Source organism: Lagopus muta, chromosome 2, assembly GCF_023343835.1.
Source record: "Lagopus muta isolate bLagMut1 chromosome 2, bLagMut1 primary, whole genome shotgun sequence".
In the NCBI taxonomy this organism is placed as follows: Eukaryota; Metazoa; Chordata; class Aves; order Galliformes; family Phasianidae; genus Lagopus; species Lagopus muta.
Genome location: NC_064434.1, coordinates 33,649,310 through 33,676,436, shown reverse-complemented (window position 1 = coordinate 33,676,436; position 27,127 = coordinate 33,649,310). Strand labels below are relative to the sequence as shown.

At 42.0% G+C, this 27,127-nt stretch overlaps 1 protein-coding gene across 1 annotated transcript; it reads left to right on the top strand.

The window, feature by feature from the left end:
* The first annotated feature begins 162 nt into the window (after positions 1-162).
* TBX18 (T-box transcription factor 18) lies at positions 163-26,549 on the top strand. Its single transcript, XM_048934922.1, has 8 exons — positions 163-841; positions 1,012-1,198; positions 2,631-2,732; positions 5,597-5,768; positions 12,088-12,255; positions 13,450-13,514; positions 18,141-18,235; positions 20,899-26,549. The coding sequence occupies exons 1-8, from the start codon at positions 529-531 to the stop codon at positions 21,621-21,623; spliced, it is 1,827 nt and encodes a 608-aa protein (XP_048790879.1). The 5' UTR covers positions 163-528; the 3' UTR covers positions 21,624-26,549.
* Positions 26,550-27,127: the final 578 nt, after the last annotated feature.

Sequence of the window (27,127 nt, the reverse complement as noted above, 5' to 3'; positions counted from 1 at the left end):
GCGGCGATGCCGGCCGGGCCCCCCCCCTCTCTGCTCGGCGCCGCGGGGCCCCGCTCGGGCCGGGCCGGGCCGGGGCGGTGTTGCGGCGCTGATTGGGCAGCGGGCGTCCGTGCGGGCTCAGCCCCCTCCCCGCGGCCCCGCCCGGCCCCTCCGCCCCGCGGCACTAATGAGCGGTCCGTCCCCGCGCTCTCCTGCCTGGAAGTGCTGACAGATCAAGGCAACAAATTTCAATTACAAGCCCTAATTTGTGTCCGCAGAGCGTTTGTTACCCATGTCAGTCCTGTTGGGCCCATCAGACGGGGCAGAGCGAGGAGGAGGAGGAGAAGGAGGAGGAGGGGGAGAAAAAGGGAGCATCTGCAAAAAGGAATAGAGTTGTTGTTTTTTTTTTCTCCCCTTGAAAAAAAAAAAAAAGAAAGAAAAAAAAAACTTGGCTGATAACTCGGATTTAAAAAGAAAGGCGAGGAAAAGCCCCGGCCCCAGCCGGCGCGGTCGGGAGGACGGGCGGGCGGCGCTGGCTGCAGGGGGGGCATGGCCGACAAGCGGCGGGCCTCGCCCGGCACCACCATGAGCCTGAAGGCTCACGCCTTTTCGGTGGAGGCGCTCATCGGGGCCGAGAAGCAGCAGCCGCCCGCGCCGCCCCCGCGGCAGCCCAAGCGGCGGAAGGTGGGCGGCGAGGACGAGGCGGCGGACGACGAAGGGGTCAGCGGCTGCTGCGCCGGGAGCCCGGCGGCCACCAGCGGCAGGAACGGCGGCGACATGGAGCCGGGCTGCGCCCGCGGGCCCGCCGGTGAGTGCCGCTCCGGCCCGGGGACGGGGCGGGGGGCGGCGGGGAGGGCGAATAGTTCGTAATGTCTGCGTGCGGGATGCGCCCGGCTATCGGTATCTCTCTGTATAACGTGTACGTACGCGCGTGGAGGGCTGAGCGAAACGCGCCCGAACGAAACTCGCGCGACGGAGCGTCCGGCGGGGCCCCGGCCCTTCGGCTTCCTCTCCTCTCCGCTCTCTCCGCAGGCGCCGATGAGGGTTTCGCGGCGGCGTCCCCGCCCGCCTCGCCCGGCGGCGGCGGCTCCCCGAAGGGCTCCGGGCCCGCCTCGCCTCTGCCCGCGCCCCAGGCGCCGCGCGTTGAGCTGCAGGGCGCCGAGCTCTGGAAGCGTTTCCACGAGATTGGCACCGAGATGATCATCACCAAGGCGGGCAGGTAACGGCACCCGGGCAGCCGAGTAGCCCAAGCCGAGCCGGGGCATCTCCGCGGGCGGGATTGCGCCGAGGAAGTGGATGTACGGCGCAGGGAAACGGCCCCGGCTCTAGGCGTTGGGGCTTCCCCGCTCGTTGGGGTGAGGTCTGCGCGCTGTGCCCTTCGGAGGAGAAACTTTTCCCCTTCCCAGTGCGTACAGATGGCCAAAACCTGGATAGTATAAGCGGATCTGAACTTATTAGAAATTACAAAAACATATTTTATTGGATCCATATGCTACCTTCTGAGTGTTCAGAGGGGCTTTATTAATGATGGAAAAGCAGTCTCAAGCAGCACAAAGCAACATTTGTCTTACGGAGCCCGGGCAGGGGGCTCTTTTGTACCTTACAGGTGCATCGCAGCGGCAGCGCGCTGCCCGACGGTGGACAGTTACCCTCGAGGTTTTCAGAAATAAAAGACATGGGGCTTTCCTTTCCAGTAACGACTTTTAATTGAGGTGTTTTTTTTTGTTTGTTTTTTTGTTTTTTGTTTTGTTTGTTGTTTTCTTAAAGAGCTGCAAATAATAAATCAGAAGGGCTTTCGGGCTGATAGGGCTGATACAAGTCATTCCTGTTTGCTTGCAGTCAGCACAGCGTTGCAATGTTTTCTTTGTTAGCATCAAGAATGAACTTTCTTGATAAAAGCCGTGCCAAGCACAGGCTGAAATAAGAAATGCGTTTTTATACTGAAACGACAACACCAGGTGATTACTCCATTTTCTCTCCAGAAGGATGTGGATTGCAAACGTATTTTTTTCAGAGTTGCCCGTACACCCGTTTCTGCTTCCAATAAAGAAGTTTTACTGTACCTCTCAAAGGCAGAGCAGCCGTTGCGCTTTACCTTAGCAGGCTGCAGACAGGAAGTCCGTCTCAATAAAGACCATATTGTTCAGTTATGGCATAGCACATTGGGCTTATAACTGCATCCTCACAGCATTTGGGCTGTGTCACCGCAGACCCTGCTTTGCAATGTGCTGAGATCCAGTGCGCCGTTTGCTGCTGTCAGTTGGCACAACTGGAGGTTTGCACTGCTGTGAGCAGCGGTGCTCCAGAAATACATTTCTAGCTAACGGGTTTCGAGTGTGCGCAATGCTGAAGTGCAGCCTCAAAACAAAATGATTTACTGTCTAACAATAAAGCTGAAATGATGTGGTAATAGTTGTACTCCCAAAGCGTATCCCAAAACATACGGAGCATTGTTCAAGTGAATGCACTTCTGAAATCTGTTTTGACATATCGAATGGGCCGTTTCATGGCTGTGTAACTGGAATCGGCAGAAAGGACTCAGTGGGCTAAAGGGAAGAACGGGGAAAATCCCACGAAGCGGTTCCTTGTCCTAAACAGCCCTTCCCCACTCTGTTTCGCATTAAAAGTGACCTTTCTCTTTCCATGTTCAGGCGGATGTTTCCCGCAATGAGAGTGAAGATCTCAGGTTTAGACCCCCATCAGCAGTATTACATCGCCATGGATATTGTGCCAGTGGATAACAAAAGATACAGGTACAGTGGCTTTCAGGTAGAAGACCTATGATGTGTGCCTTGGGAATCCTAGCTATTGCAAGGCAATATTAACAGCATATAAATTAGCAGAAGGTGGTGTTCAGCTCTCCTTCAGATTCCTGTTGTCAAACTGGGATGTTAAAAAAAAAAACAAACAAAAATCAATGTGCCAAGTGTGCAGAACTAACTGGAGTGTTGCTGGAGCAATATGTACCTTTGGCTCATGCTATACATGTGCTGTGGGCAAGCACTCCATCCTTTGCTTTTGCAGACCGTGCTTGTGGTACAGTTATCCTGTTCTCCTGAGTTTTTCCTTATCATGTCACTAGGAATTATTTCCTGTTAACACATAGATAGGAAAATGCTCCATTTTCTAGCATTAAATGGTAACAACAAGAAAACATTCTTGCATCGACCTCTGAATGGCCATAGAATGTAATGCGCTTGAGCTTTCTTGGTTGTGCTTTGAAGTGATTCTTTCTTTTACTCCAGTAGCAGTTTATCACTGAGATATCTGCTTAGATTCACAAAGGGTAGTGCTTCTAATTACTATTAAAAAAACCAAATTGATGGCATCTGAAATATAATATGATGAACAAAAGTAGTTGTTCTTCCAGCATTTGAGAGTGGGAACGATAAGCTAAAGCTCTGACTGCTGTGAAGACAGCTGTAGTTCCAGAGTGCATGTTGGGCTGTGTTGAAGCCCTCCTCCTGTAGCAGTGGTAGCAGGATTGGGCCCGCAGCAGTCACTGTGACTTGGGGATGTTTGTGTGCTGTGCTTCACAAACGTGTTCCCACTCTCCATGCAGCCAAGTGGTTCAGTGGAGGCAGGAGTGGGCCCCTACCAATGCTGTTTTGATTGTTTCAACCCCGTACTTAGTGTAATTTATGGGAAACCGCTGCCGATTTAATTGTAGAAGTCAGAATATTTCAGACTGGGACTAAAAGGTTGGTTCGTCAGGAATGCCTCCTTGTTTCCTTAACAAACAGCACCCTGTGTTTTTTGCATGTCCTTACCTCACTGACTGTAATTTTGCCCTTTTATCATGCGGTATGTAAGCAGTTTCTTACTACTGCTTTTGATTTTGTTTTTCAGCAAGGTGCAGGTAGAAATGCTGAGCATGTCCAGTGCACAACGCTTTTCTGGCTGTATCATAGGGGAGAAATGGCTTTTTTTATTTTTTTCCTTCCCTTCGAACAGAGCGGTGCAGCTGAAATAAAACTTAGTGTTGCATTTACTTAGTGATCTAAGGATCTCCTTCCTAAAAGGTCTGATCACCTTCTTAACTCAGAGGAAGAGAATGTAAATAGTTCAAATTGAACAAAAACGTTCGTATTAAAAAAAGTTACGCAGCATATGAGTTGTTTAAAGTGAACTGTGTTTAAAATAAATACTTCCATGCTGGTCTGAGCTGTCTGCGCAGTGAGGTATGTGGTCCCCAGATAAGAGAAGTAACTTAATGTTGTCTGCTGGGCAGTATTGTTGTAGTTGGCAAACTTAAATTTCTGCAATCATATTTGAGTACCATGTCTTTAATTTTCCTACTGGATGTTACTGTTGATTCCCATTTTCATTGTTTGGTATGCAGTCTATGCATTCATTTTTAAGTTATTTAACTTGTGCTGCTCATATGGCTTTGAAAGCTGATTGTCTTGCAGATGCAACAGCAGCCTTACAATGAGCCTAGACTTAAGCTGTCATAGCAGATAGCAAAACTACACAGGAATGAAGAAAATTGAACCTAGGTCTAGATTCCTAGCAAAATTGGACTTCATTGTAAATATTAGGAAGCTTAAACTGTTGTCATAAACATAAAATATTCAGAATATTATTTACTTTTGTAGGAAAATATATATATATATTATAAAACAGCAAGTTTTATAAACAAAACAAATAAATGGCAAAATGTCACAACAGTTGACTGCATGGTTTAGGATTGAGAACTTGTCTCCAGATAGGATCTGGGGGAGGATTTTACCGCTGTAACTAGATTTTACTTTTACAGCTTGATAGGGGCTGTATGAACGGATGTGTGCATTGGATCATTTTAATTTCTGATTGTTATTTAGCTTTTTCTACTTTGGAACCAAATTGTACAAACATATGATACTCTTTCATGAATTTTTTAAAAAAATACGACTGATTTACAGGAATTTTACTTTAGTTGGAAAAAAAGACCTCAGCATTTTTATTTAGCACTTTTTAAAATTGCCTTATGAAGTATCTGCCTTCAAAGTAAGTTTTCTACCAAAGCAGGCACTGCTTGTATGAGAAAGAGATTTTGTCAGCACTGGCCTATCAAATGAAATACAAGATGTGTTTTTTCATTTTCAAGCCTTTCTGTGATAGTATTCAGGAAAAATAAGATGGTCTTGCAGAAATATCTAGAGCATAGTTTGACATAGCTTCATTGTTTTTCCTAATCATAATGTTCTTTGCCTTCAATATTTTTTATTTATAGACTCTTATACTAGACTCAACATGTTAAATCTTCCAAATATGGAATTTCTACTTGATTTGATAAATGAAGGACCGTATTCTGCCCTGTTTGCTGATGCTTTTTCAGAGTGGAACTGTATAGTCTATGACTTGACACCAGCTTAAACCTCAGCACAGAGGCTAGCGTAAAGGCTATTACGAGCTTTAGGAAGGCTCATTTTCAATGAGAGCAGTTTTTTAACCTTCCTCTTCCACATACCAGACATGTCTTTTGGAACTAAAATAATCACATTTATTTTGCTTTCATGCTAGTTAATTGATGGGCTCTTGCTGTAGTTGTATGGACCTTAACGTATTAATTCGGACTGGGTCTGATAAATAAGTCCAGGTTCTGTGGTGAGAGATGTTTGCTCTCTTTTTGCAGGTATGTTTATCATAGCTCCAAGTGGATGGTGGCCGGCAACGCTGACTCCCCAGTACCGCCTCGTGTTTATATTCACCCCGATTCACCTGCCTCCGGGGAGACGTGGATGAGACAAGTGATCAGCTTTGACAAACTAAAGCTCACCAATAATGAACTTGATGATCAAGGGCATGTGAGTACTTGCTCTTTTACGGTATGATATGTAGATGATTGCTCAGCCCTGCAGGACTCTGACATACAGCTTCAGGGTGCCAGAAATAGGCATGACTTTTCAAAGCTGTTTTGGAACTTTACCGTCCAGATCTGAAATCTGCTTACTTTCCACTCTGATAATTAACTGCTTATTAGAGCCTGCTGTTTTACTCCCCCCTCAAAAATAAAACTCCTTCTGCAAAGTCAGACTTTACAAGGCTAAATTGCCTAATACGAAGGGGCAGAATTGCTCTAATGTTTTCCCACCAAGTGTGGTACTTGCAACTTCTGCTCTGATCAAAAAGTACGTTTAAATTCACAAGTCGCTAGGAGAAACATTAATAGTGTGTAATAACTTCATGTGAATAAAAATACACTTAACTATTTTCTTAACCTAAACATTTGTGTGAAATCCCATGAGGTGTTAATAATTGCAGTCAAAAACGAACAACATGGGAGCTGGGTTCACTCCGATAATGATTTATTGCATACCTTATGAAGCGAGACCCTTTCACAGCTGAGGCTCATTACTTCTGAAAAACTGGCGAAGACGTATGCAGTATGAGTGTTCTGTTTGCAAGTTCTAAATTGTTTAGTTATGACATTATCTAATGTGACAAAATGTGTTATGTTAATATTTCCTTTTCTCTTCAAAACTGTTGAAACATGACAGATGTAAGCCAGTATCTTTCCAGCAATCCCTAAAATAGTTTCATTTGACACCTTAGGAAATAATTAAAAAATGAGAATTGTTTTTAGTCAGAGCAAAGTCTTTAATTTTGGAAAAATCCAGTAATAAATCTCAAACATAGGCTTACTTTCAAAAGGAGCATTGAATTCCAAGGGGTAGAGTTTTGAGATCTAAGAGGCAAGTTTCGAGACAGGATGTGGATTCCATTGCCCTTAATGTAGTGCAGTTTATTAAGCAAGCGGGATGCTTTCCCCTTCACGGACGGGAGTGAGAGAAAACATACCTGGCACAGGGTGCAAAGATACTGCATGCATCTTCCAGTATAGTTGAACTCTGAGCCAAGAATTTAGTGAACGTGTATTCTGAGTATGCTTGTTTCCCCATTTCTGCTTGCAAAGGAGATTGTCTTGAAGCTGTGGTCAAATTGTTTAGGAGTTTAAACTTTTAAGTTACGTACCCAGGAACATGGGAGACAGGCTAGACTGAGTGAACTTGTGTGATAGTGAGAATGAAGAGTCTCCCCTGCATACAGTGCTGTTTGTAATTGTGTTACCCATATTCTTCTTAAAGGAAGAGCGTATTTGTATCTTTTGAGTTAGCGGCACTTTTGTTCAGGATTGTAGAGAAGATATTGTGCGTCGCTTGTTTCCAGAGTTGCAGTTAGGGAGTCTCAATTGGCAGTGTTTAAGTCTTCACACAGATAGTCCTGTTAGTTTCCCAGTGACTGTGCGTTTGAGACCTTCCTTGGGTGCGAGTTGCATTCTCTGAGTCCAGAGTTTGTTGTAAAGTCTTCACAAAAGGAAGCAGATGCAAATGGGTAGAATGTTGCTTCTCCAATTGAGAGCTGGTCCTTGTACTTGGTGGTCACCAAGCAGCAAAATATGGATGCAGGAGTCTACCCAAACATATGCAGCCGCGGAATACTCCATTATGAATTCTAGAGTAAGTAGAAAACTGTGTTGTTATATGTTTCCATTCCAGATCCTAGCTTTATTTTTCTGCAGAACTGAAACCTGCATAGTGTACACAGCACGCCATTATTCATAATGCAAGGGGATATAAATTTTCTGGTCTTTAGTGAAGTGTTTCGATTTGGAAATGAGTGAAGCAAAGCTGTAGTGCAGTGATTTGGGACACATTGAACTGATTCAAAGCTACGGCAGCGCCCCTCCTCCTCAAAATGGAAATTTAAGTATTAAAATAAAAGGACAAAAGAAGGATGACTGCAAAATAATTTCATATTTCTTAAATCTGGGAAATTGCAAACATGTCATTCATAATTACCAGAAAAGGCAAAAGCAGAAAGCAGAAAAGTGTCTTTTCCAATGGGTACATATTTTCTTTTAAAGCTATGGTAGTGTGGAATGCTGTATTGAAAAAGCTATGTAGACTCCGAACGCCTCCAGCAACAATGGAAAACGAATAATCCTATTTTGTGATGAATATAAAAAAGCAATTGTTTCTCATAAGCAGGAAGGAACCATTTTTCTCAAGAGGGTACCGGAGGAGGGATGGTGGATTAGAGGAACTGGAGTCAAGACCATACTGTCCCTAGAATATTTGTTTTTATGTCAGGTGCTCTGAGTCTCCCCCCTCTATTGTGGGAGGTGGGGTGTGGTTAATGTTACTAGAAAGCTTTTTTTTTTTTCCTCCTGCTTAAACAGAATGGCTCAGGGAAGCCTCAATGGGTGCTCTGCACTCTGCCTTCCTTCCTCCAGTGGCACAAGCAGTATCGGGATTTAGCTGCTCTTTTGGTATATGTTTCATGCTGCCTGGTTCTGATATTTCAATCCTTGCTGAAATCTTTCCTTTATTCTCCCTATGCTCCCTGAAGGTGTCAGTTTTTGCAGAGTGTTTGTGTTAAAATCCTGAGGCTTGGTTTTGACCTTGCACATGTGAATTTCTATTGAGGTCAGGAGTTTGTGTGAGCTCAACCCAGAGCCCTTTTCCCGGAGCATTAACTCCCAGAGCCACTGACAGAAGTGACTCATGCTCATGGGAACGGTGGCTGTGTTTGCAAACAGATGCTCAGGTAGTATTTCTGTGTGGTATTTATGTGGCGGTAGTAACTGATGGCAGCCAGCTTGCCTTGTGCTGCATGGGCCCTGCAGCAAATGGCCCCATCGACCTGGTGTTAGCTTCTTGTTCAGAGAACTGGCCGTTTTTGAGGCAGCTCGCTTGGCTGCTCAGTCACTCTTTGGGCTTCTTGCTGCCTTCTGCTGTTTGCGTCAGTGTTTTGAGTGGGAGTTTGCGACAACAAGATTTTATAGTGCTGTTCTGTGGATGGATTTTGAAGTGCGTCTGCACGTAGGACGTTCTGATACGTGAGTTCCCCTTGCAGGCTGAGGAGATCAAGCAGGATTTGTAAGGAGATGTTTTCCTGGTGTAGTTTTGATCTCAGAAGAGAGGCCCAGAGCAAATTCCTACTTTGAAAAGATTGTGTGCCTATAGAGTTGTTAAAGCCAGATCAGATCATTGAGACACGTACAGTATGGCATTCTTGTCTTTCGTCTGAGTTGTTAGGATGTAAGTAAAAGAAAGGAAAGAAAAGTAAAGAAAGAAAAGTAAATCTGTGTCTTGCAGTTGATGTTGAGATTGGGTCGCTCACGGTTGGGTGCTGTTTGTCTCATGAGTCAGTGCCTCTTGCTTCCAGAGTGGGAAATAATTGCTGTGTTATAAAATGGGTCTCTCTGTCTAATTTGAGCTGGACAGTTTTTCTGTTTTAATGCAGCTTTATGGCTGAATTTGAACACAGGGCAAAAGCCATTATTTTGGTATTGTTTTCTGTGCTTTTCAACTAAATGCTTTATGATGCTGAAGAACATCTAACTTTGAGTGAAAATGAGGCCGTTAGTGTGTTAATTGTTCCATGGGTGTTCAGTAGATTTTACCTCCTCAATTTGAAAGTGGGGTTAGGCTGGAGGCTGTGGTTGGTTTTGGCCCTTCCTGGCTGTGGCTTTGAGCACCAAGCTCTGCTTGCTGTCATTGGGTCCCTGTGGGTTTGTCATGGTGAAAAGCTGGAAAATATCAGCACTTGCAGTTCCTCTTTGTGAGGAGAAAATTATTCTTCCACACATCTCCCTGACTGCAGAAAGCCTGACCACATGGGTTTTGCTTGATAAAGGAAGATTTTTGGAGACCACAGCAGTGAGGTGAGGACGGTGCCACCATGCCGTAGGAGAACTGTGACGTCTGTCTCATGGCAGTACCTAGGGTGAGAGCCAGCACTGAGGCCTCATCGTGATAGCTCCTTTCCATACACCTATTGTAAGGTTACTCTAGACAGATTAAGTTTTGTGTGTCCATGAGTGCTGTGTTTGTTACTCCACGCTGCTTCCATGTTGTTGTGGCCTTCACTCTGCAGGGCTCCTGCCTCCTCCTTGAGCTCAAGCCGATAGTAATGGCAGGGCAACTGCCGTGGTCCAAGTGCCACAACTCTGAGGACTTGCACTGTCAAAACAGAGAGGTTTACTGCCCTGGGAAGTGATGGCATGGTGCCGGTGGGCAGTATCCCTGTTGGCTCTCACTGTGCTGTTTGCCCACACATACTGAGGAAAGGTGAAGGGCTTGAGTGTGAAGCCTTGATATATGTGGGAAAGAATGGCTGCTTTATAGAAGTATGGGAGTGAAACTCGTGTTTGATAAACAGGAATTTTGCTTGGTAAGTATTAGGGCATGTTAAAAAACAGCCCCCTTGCTGTTGCTGCATGCTTAGGGAAGCTGCCAATCCATGAGTAAGGGGTAAAATGTTGCTGTGCTGCCTCAGGAGCAGCTCGGAAAAGAATCTGAGACAAAGCCTTTCCATGTCCTTGTCCTGGGAGGGAGGAAGCCATGCTTAGCGTCCCTCGGTTGTGGTGGTGCAGCTGTGGGGAAGGCTGGAAGGAGGGAGCCTCATGGCAAGGGTGCAGGCACTGCTCTGCTCTGTGCCCTGCCTGGGCTCAGTTCTGCACCAGGCTTTCGGAGTGGGTACTGCACCCGCTTTCCTTCCTTACCCTGTCTGCATAGTGTTACTGCTCTCCATGTGGTGTTCATCTCCCTGCTGCTGTAACTTTGCCTGTTCTGATACATGAACCGAGTTGATCGCAGCTGCATGGATTTTCACTGCATAGAGGCAAGTGTGCATGCTCGGTTCTGCACGGGTAGATGGCAAGACACAAAATAGTAATGAACTCAAGTGGTGGAAAGGGGTTTACTTGATGGAGTCTTTTCTGTTGCACCAGTACCTTCCTTGGTATCACTGGGTGTTCATAGGAAAACGGGATCAAGAATGTGTTACTCTCGCTACGTTTTCATTTTGTTGATCTTTGCCAGCAGAGAACTGAAAGCATAGTTGTAAAAAGAATGCACATTTGCTTATGCAAGATTTCAGAAACTAGGGAAAGGCCTCTTATGAGAACATCCACAGGGCACTCCCTGAGCAAATTAATTGAAGCCTGTGATGTCATCGTCAAAGCCTTACATGCAGGCTAATAAAAAACATGATTATCCAGAAACTTGGCGTATCTAAAATGGGGTCATGTCTTTTGGCCAGGACCAAGTGTATTAAACTAGCCAAACTCTAGGTTAGCCAAATGAATGCAATGTCCTCTATGTCATTTGGATGAATGAGCTTCCATGGTATCTGGCATTCAGGCATAAAGGCTCTGTCAAGTCCTTGAGCACATACATATTCTGAGGCTACTCATGGAGCAGGAAATGAAAAAACTTCCCCTGAATTTTGATTAGGGGTTGCACAGGCCAGTAGCCATAGGGCTACTTGTTTATCAAGTTATTAATTTATTTGACCTTCCAAAAATAATAGCTGAGCTTCAGTTCTTTTTTTTTTTTTCTTCTTGAAATCTTCTTTTTGGTGCTTTTAGCTGGAAGTGGAATAGAAAAAATAGAGGAAAAAAAAATGTATGTTAAATCTCCTCTAAAATTTGGGAACAATACCAACAACTATTTTTGCTTAACTTTACTCACTGTGAGTTTGTGTAGTTCTTGTTTATCCTTTATTCTTACTTGAGCTTTTGTATGCTGGGAGGGATTTGGGTATTGATGTTCATTGTCTGTATAAGTATTACAAACTTAGGGTTACTAACTCTTTAGAGTTCTGGGTTTTGGTGTTCTTTTACTTTGGTGTTATTTGGTTCAGAGTATGAGACTCTTAGAATATATTCAAAGCAGGACACATTTTCAGCCTTCTGCATATCAGGAAGAAAAATGCTCTAAGCATGACCTGAGGGCTCTGAAAACAAACGGCAAATGCTGCTGTTGTTAATCGTGTTAGATCAAATCCAGGCTCAAGTGGGGGGAAAAAAAAAGCAATGAAACTCTCCTAATTCCAGTGGGACCAGGACTTCACTCCCCCCACTTTTTTTAAGCCAGTTTCCTGATTTTGCAGTTCCCAAGTCATATTTTTTTAAATGCTTGGAGTTGGCAATAACATAAATGCACAGAGAGTAGACTACTGTAATAAGAACCTTCAGAGGTTAAAGAAAACATTTGATTTCCAGTAAGTGGCATGGTAAACACATGCCCTAATCTGTTCCAAAAAACCATTAGTCCTGGAGCAGCAGGGTGTCCTTTCTAATAAATGTTATCTTTTCCTTTCATTTTGACTGCATAGATTATCCTTCACTCTATGCATAAATACCAGCCTCGTGTCCACGTCATCCGAAAAGACTGTGGAGATGATCTGTCCCCGATCAAGCCTATCCCTTCGGGAGAAGGAGTCAAAGCATTCTCCTTTCCAGAGACAGTTTTCACCACTGTCACAGCATACCAAAATCAACAGGTAACTTGGACTTTCTGCTTAGCACTTGACAGGCTTCTCAGAGTAGACCAGAGAAGTGCGAGACAGGAAAAAAGAAGATATGTTGCTTATATCACCAAGAAGCATTGTCTAAACCCCTTGTTATATTACAAGCAACTTTCACTTGTAGTATTGCAGCAGCGCCCAGAGGCAATAGCTGAGACTTCAGTCCATATGGGCTAGATGATGCGTATAAGAAGTAATTTTTTTAATGGTGATCTCACAGTTTTAAGTTGACAGCATTAAAGTTAATAGGGTCTTAATTATAAATGTGGCACTGAAACAGAAGGCGAGGAGGAGTCTGAATTTTAAAGGTACTTCTGAATGTAGATAAGTGATCAGATGTTCGAGCATTTTGAGCCTCACTCCAGTTATGTCAAAAGTCTGTCTGAATAGGGTGCCCCACAGTCTTAAGGGGGGAGCTGAGGTCTGAAAAAAGCTGCAGTAATTATCATTGACTGGATTCAGCGTACGTATTATTAACATATTATTTATCTGGGTCCATACATGCTCAAAGTCAAAACTAAATTGCAGTTGGCCTGACTGCAGCGTTTGGCTCTTATTACTACTTGTTTAAGTATTAATATACAGAGTGACACTATGTTTAGTGCTGTGATATTTGTTAACTCCATATAAGAAATTACAGTATATTTTGGGAAATTATATATGCCTTGTCATCTTTGCAAAGGGATAACCGTGTAAATAGACTGAAATAAATAATGAAACTTAATTATTTGGTGTTTACGCTGTTCATTTAAGTAAATTACAAGCATCTTTTTTTTTCCCCCGTTTTATTTTTTTAATAGAACACAACAGCCTAGTGATAATCTCTCTTTTCACATTTCCTTCTTAACCCACACAGAAATAAAATTTAATTTAAATTTTATTGCAATTAGGCAATGTACTCTCTTAGGTGAAGAATGACATTTGCCAGAAGATTTTCCTTGAGAATTCCAACCTGCCATTTAGTAACATTAAATACCTATTAGCTTCTCTGGGGATTTGCAAAAATAACGGCCAGAAGACTTGGCCTTATTTTGCTGCCTTGAACCATGCAAATGGTAAGATGTTTCTGCTTTAAGTGTCAGGAGCTAGGATACTTCACTGTCAGAAGAGTCATTTTTTGTATTACTTACCTGAATTTGCAGATGTTAATTTCTTTCATCATCTTCACAGATAACTCGTCTGAAGATTGACAGGAATCCATTTGCCAAAGGGTTTAGAGATTCAGGACGTAACAGGTAGGTGCTTGTTGTTGCTGACAGAACAAGTTTGTGAAGGCTGGCAGTAGATGTCCTTCCTACCAAGGGGAATACTTGTATTTACAGACAAATGAGTCTAAGGACTTGGGCTCCCTGAGGAAGCTTAGGCTTCCCATTAATGTTCTCAGTGGTGGCTTCCTGTTCGTCCTCCTCTGACCCTCTAGATCATGAACTGATTGGCATGTGGCTTGACACATGTACTCAGGTATCCTTTCATTGGAAACTGCAACATACTGTGAAGGCTGAAAATTGAATTAATGCAGACTGAAGTCTGTGATTTTTGAGGTTAAGACCAGAGTGTGCTGCAGGACAGGAGTAGGAAAGTATGTACAGCCAAGGGAACTGTGTCACTGTGGTGCTGGAAGCTGTAATCTTTGGGTGTGGCAGTGAATGTGTAGGTAATGATACTGACCTGGGCATGGGAATTCTCCAAAGCCAGCAGACAAGGGTAGGGAGAGAGTGTGGCTGGCCAGCAGAAGAGGCTGCTCCTGAAGTCTCCCTCCTGTCTAGAGACACAAAATGAAGATATGAATATCCATCTCCTGCATGTGAGTGGTGGTAGGATAGAGTGGTTCCTTTTCTCTTGAAGAGGGAGAATCTTGTTTCCCTCCTGCAATAACCTGATGTTTATTATGCATGCTTAGGAGGCTGGAGACTTGTGTCAAAGTATTTCTATTGCTTGAAGAGTTTTAAATCCACTGCCCAGGTGAATGCTTTTCTTACTAGGCTAGTCTTACTAGACGACCTTGAAGCAGACCTGGTTTCCACCTTTTCTGTTGCAGTTGGACTGATTAATTGTTTGCTCTTACTTGATCCTCTATTTTTTCAAAATAGTAATAGAGAATCCGAGTAGTTGGAGACTTAGTCTCTGCTGCCAGAACTGATGAGGTATTTTATGCAAAGATTGTTCAATGCAAAATACTTAAGCCTGTTACGAATTGCGTGTTCAAGCATTTCAGCTAAAAAAAGCAGCATTTAATTGCGGTGCATAGTATACATCAGTTCCAGTGACCACTTTGCGTTTGCTGTCTACAGCTGCTATATTTATGATCTAGCCTTCCAGAAAAGAGAGCAGACTGTGCTCTGGTAGGAATGTTCAGAGAGTATCTTTTGTTGGCTGCTTTACTGAGCTTTTCTTTCAGCAGAGGCTGCAGCTTTAAAGACCATTTTGTTCTTCCACCTGAATTAACTGAATACTGAGACTGGACAGCAAACAAGATTATTTTCTAGAAGATTAACATTTTTAGAAGGGATGGGGTTATAAAATTTTACAGGAGTCCACTGCAAGTATCTTCTCAGTTTGCTGTCCATATTTGCTGCTTTCTAAGATTTTTGTCTTCTATCAAGAAACAATTGGCCATACCCTGTCCTGACGCCTGGAAAGAATGTTCCAGCCCCCGGCATAAACAGACATTCACCCTCTTTTGTTACTTTGTACTTTGTATTTAAATTAACAGTAACTTCCAGATAAGTACAGTGAATAAAGAAGCAAAATTTGGTTTGTGCACTTGAAAAATTGCTCTGTATGTGCAACCGTGCAAATCTAGTTATTGTACTGAGGCTGTCCAGAGATGTTTTTTGGTTTAGCTTCTAGGAACCGTTTGGGTTCAGGCATTAAAAAGAAATGTGTTTTTGAATGGAAAAACAGTTCTAGTCCATTTCTGTAAACTATGAAGCCTGTGTTGTAGAAGTGTGTTTTGGAATTGGCTTTAGATAAGTTCTGAAAACTTTTACTGTAATAAATGCACTCATTTCGGAAGTGTCTCTGCATACTCTGTTGCAAAGAGGCATTATTTTTGCTGAAATCAGTATTGCTGGTTTCACTGATAGGCTTCATAGCACTGAATAACTATGCTTGTGCATGCAGCTTATTTTCAAATTTTTGAGGACAGCACTAGTTTACTCAACTGATTAATAGTTTACTCTGTTACCAAACACAAAAATTACGAGGTCTGCCACAAAAGTAATGCCTCCTATTTTATTATGTTGACCCATGATGTCAGAGCCAATGGTGGTGGTATGGCATTAGAGGCTGAACCTTCCCAGCAATATTCCATTGCATTTTGTTGCTCTGCGATACATGGCAGCAAAGAGGCAGTCTGACAAAATGGCATCTGACATGGAATTATGGATAAAGCAAGGGTATGGAGTTGAATTCCTCCATGTAGAAAACATAACACCCATTTACATTCATTGGTGCCTGCTGAATGTTTATGGAGGCCAGTGTGTGTAAGCACAGTGAGGTGGTGCATTTCAGCAGTGATGACAGCACCATGAAAGTCAAGAAACCCTTTGGGTGGCTGTCATGCCACAAAATGGAGAGCATTTCGATCAGCTCATCCACACAAATTAGTGGTTTATGACCAGATTGATGTGTATGGAACTGAGTATCACTTTCAGTGCTCTGGAAACAATGGTGGCAGTGATGGAATATCACAAAGATTGTGCCAGGGTGGTCCCTGGTGAGGCTGAAGGATATGCTGCTACCACTATGAGCCAGAGTCAAAATGAAAGTCTATGGAGTGGTGGCATAAGGAAGATGTTCGAGATGCTGCCCTCAGTGGGTGAAGTGATATACACTGTTTTTCTTGCAATAGGAAAGAAGTGATCCTTCTGGATTTCTTGGAACCCTGGTAAACAGTCAGCTCTGACTACTGTATCGTAACAGTGACTCTGCTGAAGGCTCCAACTTCCAGTGTAAGGCCAAAGAAGAAGACAATCTTTCTCTTGGAACACAATAATACCAGGCCCTATTACAATCTCAAGATCATATAGCAAATTGCCAGTCTTGGCTGAACTGTCCTACAATACCCACCATATATAGACCAGATTTGGCACTTTCCAGCTTCCATCTGTTTGAGCAGAAGAAAGATGGGCTGCCATCATAGTAGCTGTGAATCAGTGGGTTATCTTCACTGGTGCAGATTTGTGTGAGCGCAGCATGATGGCTCCTATTCATCTCTGGCAAAAATACATAGATAATGGTGGTGACTATGTTAAAAATGATGTTTTGTAGCTGAGAATTTTCTCTGACAAATAGTTTTATTGTGTTCATCGTTGTAATTTTCATGGAAATAAATAGGAGGCATTACTTTTGGAGTGACTTACATAAATATTAAGATTTCTATCTTTGTAGATCTAGCTGCTCTCATCTACGCATTTTAGTTTGCAAGAAAAGTAGGAAGGGCTGCACACTAGTATTTAAATTTTCAAAGTTGCTTTAGTTACTGTGACTGTCTTAATTAAAACTATTCCCTTTCAGGTCATTCTCTTTAAGTTCTACAGGTATTTTTACAGAAATCAGTAGCTTCACCTTTTAAAAGTGTTCCCTGTACATTTGCAAAGTGCAACAGAATTTATGTGCTGAGAATTGCTTCATTCTTCAGTTAGGCCTTGCATTTGACCCTATAAAAACTTTTACTCAGGAAAGGTCCAGAATTTCTCTCTTTAAATGCTTCAGGAAAAACATAACTGTTTTGTTAAATAAACTTGGCTATTTGATAGCGCAAATTAGAGCGGTGATAAAATGTGGAAATTGTTCGAAAGCATCTTGTATAAATTATCACCTTGGCTACACTCCTCCAGGAGGTGGCTTTTATCTCCACTTTAACTAGAATTGAAAATTCACCATTACTGCAGAAAATGAAGGCTATCTTTTTAGTTGAGGTTAAGCTAATAAATGCTTTATAACCATTTCCTGGAATACATTTGTGATCCTGCTGGAAATGCAGTGTGGAAGAGGCAGTATCAGAAGAACTTGGTAGCTTCAAATTGAGCTGTTTGCATAATTCTAGTTTACAGAATTTTGCTGCTCTAAGGCAGGCGTTCATCGTTGGTATGTACCTGGTGCTGACACTTAACAGGCCTTTGGGGCTCAAATGCCAAAAATAATTGCAAAACTATAACTTGTAGCTGCATTATGTACAAAATTCTGTGAGAAAGCATATGAGCCTTTACTTTCTGGACATAGAGATTCTTCTAAATACAATCTGCTGTGACTGTGTAGGTAGTTATTTTTGTTTTGTTGTGACACTGTTGAAGGAGAATTATTCAAGATCTTTAGTTTCTGAAGGCATTTTGCTCAGTGCCTTATGACTGAGAGACAACATTGCTTTATGTATTCTAGTTGCAAAAGAGCTGTACGCCCATGCATTGCTCACAATGTGTGTGTGATTGTCCAACTCATCAGAAAAGACTGGAAGTCCAGTTTCAGTAATTGTCAGTTGATCACCTTTGCTCTAGTCAGAAATAGGAGATTGCTTTTCTGGCAATTAAAGCAGCTGCTTTTAAGGAAATGTCACGGTAGGAAAACCTTTAATATCATTGCAGCCAGATCCACTCAAAAAAAAAAAAAAAAAAATCAAAGTAGAGGAGCAGACTTGTGGAAGTGGGAAACTCTTTGCAGGCTATTAGTCCAATGATTGCAATCACAACAGTCTTGTGGGTTAGCATGTAAGACTTCTAAAAAGCAAAATGCATTGGAAAATAATGAACTTATTCTGAAATGCTGATTATTTTTCTGTGTTTTTGAAATAAAGTATACAGAGGAATGTGACAAAATACAGCTTTCTATCATGATGCCATGATGTTTTTTGTTCTCAATAGAATGGGACTGGAAGCTTTGGTGGAGTCTTACGCCTTCTGGAGACCTTCACTTCGGACACTTACATTTGAAGATATACCTGGGATACCTAAACAAGGTAATAGTCTTTGTGTTTTTTCCAAAGCAAAAGATAAATATAAAATTCTTTATGTCCATCATTCCTTACTAAAATCAAGATGAGTGTGCCACCTACATAAAAAGTGGCCAACTAACCCCACTGGCAGCCATTTCCTCTCATTGGAATTAATTGAAGTTACAAAAAAAGCGCTAACTTAAGCACTGTGACAGTAAAAGTGTTATAAAGATAAATCAGATCACACATGGAGGAAAGATGAGTTACTTAAGGGCAGAATAAACTCTTATCTGGGATTATGCTCTAGCTATGTACACAAGGCAGAGTTTATTTATGAGTGACTTCAATTGTAAACATCCAAACTCAAATGTGGGAATTACTTGTGTGTTTAAGATTAAAAAAAAAAAAAAGGAATGAAAGAATAGGTGTTATCTGAATCTACTGAATAAATACTTCTAAGTTTAATTGTGTTCTTTGGAAAGCCTTGATTCTTAAAGACCAATTGTTTAGTGAAAGTCCTACAAACTTTTTTCACATCTAGAGCTTGAAAATTTTTTTTCAAGGAGAGCTTTCTCCTGCACTCTCGTCAATAGTCTTTTGGCTTTAGCTTTCCTATCATAGAGATAGTGCTGTTGGAGGAGAGATGGGCTTTTAAATGGCCTGTTCAGACACAGAGAAGTATCTCTGTGTTCTTTTCTGAATTCCTTTATTTCCAGGGCATACTTATGCATATATTAACCTTTCAGTTTTTTCTCACCTAAATCAGATTTGCTCTTGGTTTGTTACTTTTCCTACTATCAAATTTACAAACGTCCTGCCTACTTTCTTGATAGTATATGCCAGAACATCGTCTGAGGAAAAAGAAATAACAAAAGAAAAGGAAAAAAAAAAAAAAAGAAAATACAGAAACACACAGAAATCGCTTTTCTCAGTTTCTCCTTAGTCCTCTCCTTTGATGAATCTTCAGCATAAGTGCTTGATATGAGCAGTTAAAAATAACTTTTTGTGCAAAGTCACAGATACTTGGGATGAATATGGGCAAATTTTTAGGCAAAGGGTGGGGGTGAGGGTGCTTTTAAAGGATGCTTTTAAAGAGTGCTTTTAAAAATGCCTAGGAGACAATAATATCAGACCTTATCCAATTGTGTAAGACTGACTCACTGTGAAGTTCTCCTGTTTCTCCTGTCCAGGGGCAGATTGGCCACTCATTTGTACACTTTTGGAGAGCAGGCAAACTGCAGCCATAAGCTTTCCCTTCTGCTGTAGCCTGAGGTCAAGGATCTTATTGAAGTATTCTTTACTGATGAGAGAATAAAAACTACAATCCTTGCAAAATCATTAATGTGCCTTGGACAGTAGAGTGATTTAGAGCTTAGGCCAAAAGACTTGGTGAAAGACCCCACTAGAACTTTGTCCCAGTTTTAATGTGGACATCTTCAGACAGTGGGGTTGTTGATGTAGAATCATTAAATTTGGAAAATACCACCACGATAAGCTGTCAACCCGTAACCACCATGCTCACTAACCATGTCCCTCAGTGTCACATCTCCATGTTTCTTGAATCCTCCAGGGACAAGGACTCCACCACTTCCCTAGACAGCCTGTTTCAATGCATTACTGCTCTTTCTGAGAAGAAATTTTTCCTAATATCCACCCTGAGATTGTAGGATTTCTGGGGTGTGGAGCTATCTCATAATGTTTTGTGCATGGTTGGTTTTTTTTTTTTTTTTGTCAGTAGAAAAGCAGGAGGCAGACTTCACTTTAAACTTACTTTTCCTTTTTTAGCTCACCTATCATGAAAACCTGTTAACTTACTGGCAGTGTGTATCTCTGCATCACAAGTTGTCTGATTGTTAATGTGAATCACAATCAGGAATGTCTTCTTTGCTATGTGACTTTGTCCTGGGAGGCTGTAAAAGATCCAAATCCATTTTTCTACATTCACTTTCCCAAGAAATACATTTTTTAAGACAAAGATTTTCTTGCAGCTAGGAAACTTTCAGTCCTCAGAAGATACTTCACCTCTAGCAAACAGTTTATTCTTAGGAGCTCTCAGTGCTTGTGTTTGTCATGTAAAAAGTTCTGATACCAGTAAATGAATAGTTTGTCAACAGTTTGCTGCCAGCAATAAAATAGCAATGCACAATACGCAGCCAGTGCATTTTATGAAGTTGTTTTAGTTGTGGGATCGTCTGTCGTTTGAGGTAAGGATCCAATCCTTTTGTGGTACTCTGACAGTGGCAGACACAGGGATGCTTTACTCATCAAAGCAAGGGTTGAAACTCACTCTGGAGCATAGCAACAACAGAGACCACACAAAATTCGTAACTTTGAAGAAGGCTTACTGTGATGTGGTACTTGGATGGCTGCATTGTTGCTGCTAAGCAGTTCTCTTGCAGGGTCAGATGAAGAGTAGTTAGCCTTTTGGTCTGGAGCTGAAAGGCTGGATGTATTGAGTGATGGTCTCAAGAACATAGCTGGTGTTCCGTTCTAGGACAGATCATTTATTTAAAAAACATGCATGAACCATGCACACACACCTTCACATGTATGCACTTACATATTTTGCATGAATTTGTATCAAGTGTTTCACATCAAGGGCTATTATAAAAGACAATGGTCTTGATCTGTCACCTAGAAAATGAGCCTTCCCAACATGCTTCTTACACTGTCATATTCTCTTCCAGGAAATGCAGGTTCTTCTACCTTACTCCAGGGATCTGGCAGTGGAGTGCCTTCTACCCACCCTCACCTTTTGCCGGGTTCCCCTTGCTCATCTCCAGCCTTCCATCTCAGCCCCAACACTAGCCAGCTCTGTAGCCTTGCTCCTGCTGACTACACAGCTTGTGCCCGCTCAGGTTTGACCCTGAACAGATACAGCACTTCCTTGGCTGAAACCTACAACAGGCTCACAAACCAAACCAGTGAGACGTTTGCACCCCCCAGGACTCCCTCTTATGTTGGTGTGTCGAGTAGCACAACTGTGAATATGTCAATGAGCGGCAATGACGGGGATGCATTCAGCTGCCCGCAAACTGGCTTATCTATGCAGATTTCAGGGATGTCTCCACAGCTCCAGTACATCATGCCATCCCCTTCCGGCAATGCCTTTACCACTAATCAAACCCACCAAGGCTCCTACAACACATTTAGACTGCACAGTCCCTGTGCGCTGTACGGATATAACTTTTCGACATCCCCTAAACTGGCTGCCAGTCCTGAGAAAATTGTTTCTTCCCAAGGAAGTTTCTTGGGGTCCTCGCCGAGTGGAACCATGACGGATCGGCAGATGTTGCCCCCTGTGGAAGGAGTGCACTTACTTAGCAGTGGGGGGCAGCAGAATTTCTTTGACTCTAGGACCCTAGGAAGCTTGACACTCTCATCTTCTCAAGTGTCTGCACATATGGTTTGATGAAGCCTTTAAGTAAAAGTACAGTATGTTTTGTGTCTACAATGTATTTCTTTTGGAATATGAAGGGACAATCAATGTAGCTTGTAAAGTGTGTGTATATATAATATGAGAGGAAGTTTCACTGAATTTTTGACTTGTTTGCAGCCAGATTATTCTCCTTTTTTGAGCTACACGGAGTTTTCTGTGGTGCAGACTGCTTTAGTTTTCTGGTGCACTTAGTTGTGTAACACGTTGGGACATATGCAACAAATTAAGTAAGACTTCCTCCCCTTTCCCCCTCCTCTGTTCTAAGCCCTTTAAAGAATTAAATGACACTTAGAGTATTAAACGACACAAACAAGCCCACTTACATTGCCTGTAGTACTAGTGAGATTCTTTAAAACATTCATGCAGTGTTAAGCTGATGCACCAAAGGCATTTTACAATCTTCTTCTCTGTTATAAGGGATATGAAGGGTATTTGGACTTTCAAGTGTTAAGTATCAAGCATCCAGCCTAAAATAGAAGTTTAGCTAATGGATTATTTACAAAGTAAACAGAAAGATTAGTTTGCCTTCTCATGATACGCTGTTTTTAGCTTATCAACGGCACAGCATTCTTACTAGGATTTTTTTTTTTCTGCATTAGTCTAGATTTATGATTAGGAATTTGAAGACAAATAATGCGTATTCAAATTGTGGTGATGTGAGTGATTTAAGCGAACAGCCAAAGAAATGGCATTCCTTGGTACAGAATGAACTTTGGGGTGCTTCATTTTTGTCAAAGGAAGGGCTTGACGCATCTTTTTTCCATCGTAAATATTGCCTGTAAGACATTTACTGAACAGTAGGATATTCTAATGTATCTTTGTTTTTATATTTTTACTTTTTTAAAGCAAATGCAGGTTTGATTTAGAAAAAGTGTGCAGGACAAGAAATTCCGTTATTGATTTTACCCTTTTTTGTGTGTTGTGATCTCTCTTTTTTTTTTTTTTTTTTTTAATAAGAAGTCCTCAGTATCTCATAAATTGTACGTACATTGCCTGCAGCCATTAGGTGAATAACCCAGTTTGCCCACAAGTATTACTGGAAGCAGAACTTTCTTCTAGCTGCCTCCCTGTAATGTGGCCAAGTTGGCACCGGGATTACAATAGGCAAAATTCCTTTAATAGTTTACTTTGAAAGGTACTGTGTAACACCTACCACCTATTTCCCTCCCTCCAGGGAGCCCTCTGTCTTCCGTTGTTGTTCCTTTCTGTCACGGGGCTACCGCTGCTCTGTTTCTCAAACAGTCTTAGCTGTGGAATTCCCATCTCTGGTTAAACTGGTGTTCACAAGAACGGAGTGCAGATCAAAATCTGCTCCTGATCAAGCTTCTCCAGAGTGATGAGCATGTGGGGAGATACTGGTCCTGGGGATGCTTCTGCCCTCATCTGTGCCTGCACCTCTGTGGTGTGGACGGCTGCGAGAGCTGCCTTCCGGCTGCGTGCTTGTTGGAGCTGAAGCACTGAGGGTATGGAAGCGATTTTAATGCTTGAGAGAATGAGTCATCTTCAACATTGCCCTAAGCCTCCTCTGTACTATGCAGGTGATATGAAGGTGTTATGAAGTGAGTACAAATCTAACTGGAAAGGCTTCCCTGTTCAGCACTGGAGGAGAAAAAGGCCTGAAGTTTTTACATTTTTCAGTGAAACTGAATTGTTACATTTTTGCAAGAGTTCTAATGTCTTTCCTGGCAAACAGTGGGCTTAATGTTTCTTCAGTAGATTAGAGATAGCGCATACAGAAGCAGCTCTCTCTCTATCTTTTCTTAGTGCTTAGGAAAAGAAGAAAGACCACAACTAACTTTAAGCTGGTGCCTGGAGAAAGCTCTACTTCTATTACTTATATTTTGTTTATGTTAAAGAAGACACTTAGAAAGTTCTCACTAAAGCTGGAAAGATAAGAGGGAGAGCCTGCCAAGGAGGAGATGAGTTTACTTCTTTGTTGTCACAAGCTTCCCAAGTGACCTTTTGCAGTTCACTCAGCTTTTTTTTTCTTCTGTAAAATGTGTTAATAGCACTTTTCTGCCTCATTAGGAAATGCTGACTGTACATGAAAGGTGAAGATGATCTTTACAGCTGATGTACAGTGGGCAGTACATTCTGGATGAATGGCTGGGTAGTGCCCATGTGTGGGGATAACAAAGAGCATTCATGTACTTTGGGTCTGTTGCTAGTTTCTGGCATTGCAGTGTCCTTTGATGCAGACCTACAATGCTAAAAACGTTGTTCAAAAAACTCCCAGTAATAATTTGTGAAAAGGTGTGTAGAAGATGGGCAAATTTTCAATGATGTGAGTTGTCATAGCTCTATTGGTTTCAGTCAACAAGAGTTGTGCATAGTAATTTCTGCTTCAGCCAAAACTTTGAAATGTTGCAGTTGGACATAATGCTAAACGAGAGGAATTGGTACAATTAATCTGTACGTGAAAAGGAATAAGCAGTATAATTATCCATGCCATCTTAAAGGCAGTGACTGTGTAGAAATGTGGAAGAGCTAAGTTATGCAAGTTCCTACGAGGAGGAAAAGTCAACTGTGTATGGATGTGCACGGAGGTGGCCCCAGCAAGAGTATGTACTTTGTCACGTGGGAACTGTTTAGAACTGTTCTCATATTCTTCCTGAAATTATTCCTTTCATATAACCGCACAATATGTTTTGAAACATTTGTTCCTTAAAATTTGAATCATACTGTAAATACTTACTGGTGTGCCATTGTGAAAAGTCTAGCTTTTTATTAACATAGTAAATGCTATATATGCCTTATATCTATAATTATATATCTGTATTTTACAAAAATGCCACAGAAAATATATTAAAGTGTGTATCTAAACACTTTTTTCTACATTTGGAAAATTAAGGGACTTAAGCTTTTTTTTTTTTCCCTCCACATCTCCAGTAAAAGCAAAGTGACTCTAAGGTAAGCTTTGAAACTCAAAGACACTTCAACAAGCTACAGGGATCTAACTAGCCGACAGTCCTTCCATGTTTCAACTGAACTACCATGGAGACTATCATTTGTGTGAAAAGGTTGGGGCAGGCGTTGCACAAGACAGCTGGGGCTGGAAGGTATGGGGAGGAGTGAGTATCTTGCCATGCTGATTTTTCATAGCCCAACTCATCCCGGCTGCCAAGACAAGTTTTGCTGCCTCTTATCAGCCAGATCTGGGAAGTTCTATATGACCAGGTGCTTGCAGGAGAGCTCGATGCCTTGCATATCTGCTCTGTGCTCTTACTTTGGTCGTTCACTCTCCCTTCTGTTTATTCCAAAATCCATGGATTCCCAAGGCAGAGTTTACACCCAATAAACAGCTGGGTATGCTGTGATTCTATTCAGCAACAAGCAACATTTATCCCCACAGAAATGCTGCTATCCATAGAGGCCTTATTTCCCATTGTACTGCAGTAAATGATTCCATGTGACGTAGGGCACAGAGCCTGAAAATATGATTGCTTTGGAATACTAGGGTTTCGTAGTCACTTAACACCAGCATTGTTGCAAATGACCAGAATTAGGGCAAAAGAAGTAGGCATGAAAATGCTTGATCATAAATATCAGGCGTCTGGAGAGAATGAGAACTTCTGTTTTTAATAAGAGAGAAGTCTTTTTTGGAATGGTGCAATCACACACTGAGAAGCCTCATTTCTGCTTGAACAGAGGGCAACGGGAGAAAATCATAGGAATGGCATCAATGTTAACGAGTCTATATTGTGAGCAGCTCAAGATGGGGAGCTCAAGTTATCATGAGAAGTAAGCTCACAGATTCTGTGGGTATTTTTTCCCATGAAGATAATAGATCTAATTAGTCTGTACAGCAGATTGCTTGTATGGGCTGAAGACTTTTAGAGATTTATATATCCACTTCAGAGATTAAATTACCATTGTTTCACTCTTCTGAATATGCTGTCAAACTGTCACAGCATTATTGTTTATGTTTACTCTGAAGTCCAAGTTTTAATCTCAATAACTGCAATTATTGTAAGGGAGTAAGTAATCTTTGTGGGCTGTCTTTTCACTTCATCTGCCGACTTGTTACTTGAGCTCTTTGTTAATATGACCACATATACACTATTTCTCCTTGTTTTTAGCACAGTTGTGCAGATATAACAATTTAGTATATTCAAAACTGCATTAAAAACTCATGTTCTGCCTCATTTTCCACACTATTTCTCATTTGCCTGTTCATTCAGAACACTAACACGCCCAGATGACATGCAGTTTTAACAGATGGTGACATGTCAAAGAAATAACATTTCTAGAGTGTTCAACTTGCTTTGAATATTTTTCATCAGTGTTGTTATGTTCAGACACTGAACAAGTATTTGTTACTCAGAAAAGGAAGTTTCCTATGCAGCCACCAATTTTTTTGCACAGTGATATCAAATTGTCCAAACTGACAGCAGACAGACTCCACACAGAGCAGGTCCAACAAGTAAGAATCTGAATCTTCTGGGTGTACATGGAGAGATGGGCCTGAATTGTGAGTAGTTTCTATCCATTGCTTATGGTAACCTGAATCTGAAAAGATTCAAGCTAAAGCTTTTAACAGAAGTTTTCCTTAACTTTTCCTTGCCAAATAAGCAGGTTTGAAAGCCTGTTTCTTCTTGAAGTATTGTCACTGTTTGATCTGTTCACGCTCATTATCTACATGCTCGTATCCGTTGGCTTGTAGAAGCACCAGATGAAGTTTACAGGGTAAGAGTACTTGGTACACTATTAACTCTTACCCTGAAGTGGGTTTCCACAGTAAAGACTCATTACTTAACCACAGAGGAGTGTTCCCTGCCATTTCCTGCCTTTCCCCACTCCAGTTCTGCTGCAGGGATTGGCTGGAGGAATGGAAAGAGCAGAAATGGGCACCACAATCCTACCATGCGCTTCCGCAATGTATTATTTTAATGTAAGACATGCGTGTGGTGGGGTGACACCTATAAGTCTTGGCTCTGTCTGAATATATCCCAGTGCATCTCATAGGAGAAGAGTAAAGTATGACATGAAAGTACCTGTGCTACCTGAATGCTGGGCTGCTGCAATGAATGCCCAGCACGAGCCTACCTACATCAGCGCTGCTGCAATTTCGGGTATGCCTTGCCCTGATGTTTGCATACCACTGGTTTTACTTGGATGCTATAATAGGGAGCCAAGACTTAATTCAGAGCATATTAGAGGAAACCTGCACTCCGCTATGGCTGATGGTAATGCTGCCATTAACTTGAGAGAGTTTTCACCCATTGTGCTTTATGGATAGCACATTTTCAGACCCAAGCCATCTTGCCTTCTGTTGCTGAGTGCGTCTCCCACACAGCAGCTGCATTTGTACTGTTTTCAGGCACATTCTTCCAGCTCTTCAAGGTGTTCTGCAGGTGGATAGTTGTTAGGCATTTCACATGACCGTATTTTGTTTTCAAATCCTGCCCTTTTTGAGCCACAGTCCTCCCCACACCAAAAGATAAGAGAGGCCTGAATGTTGGTTTCCCTTTCCAGAC

What these genes read in the sequence shown, in the direction of transcription:
- TBX18 (XM_048934922.1), top strand. Translation starts at nt 529, where the DNA reads ATGGCCGACAAGCGGCGGGCCTCGCCCGGCACCACCATGAGCCTGAAG. An exon ending in ATCATCACCAAGGCGGGCAG is followed by an intron (nt 1,199 to 2,630) that starts GTAACGGCACCC and finishes TTCCATGTTCAG; the next exon opens with GCGGATGTTTCCCGCAATGA. An exon ending in ACCTGGGATACCTAAACAAG is followed by an intron (nt 18,236 to 20,898) that starts GTAATAGTCTTT and finishes ATTCTCTTCCAG; the next exon opens with GAAATGCAGGTTCTTCTACC.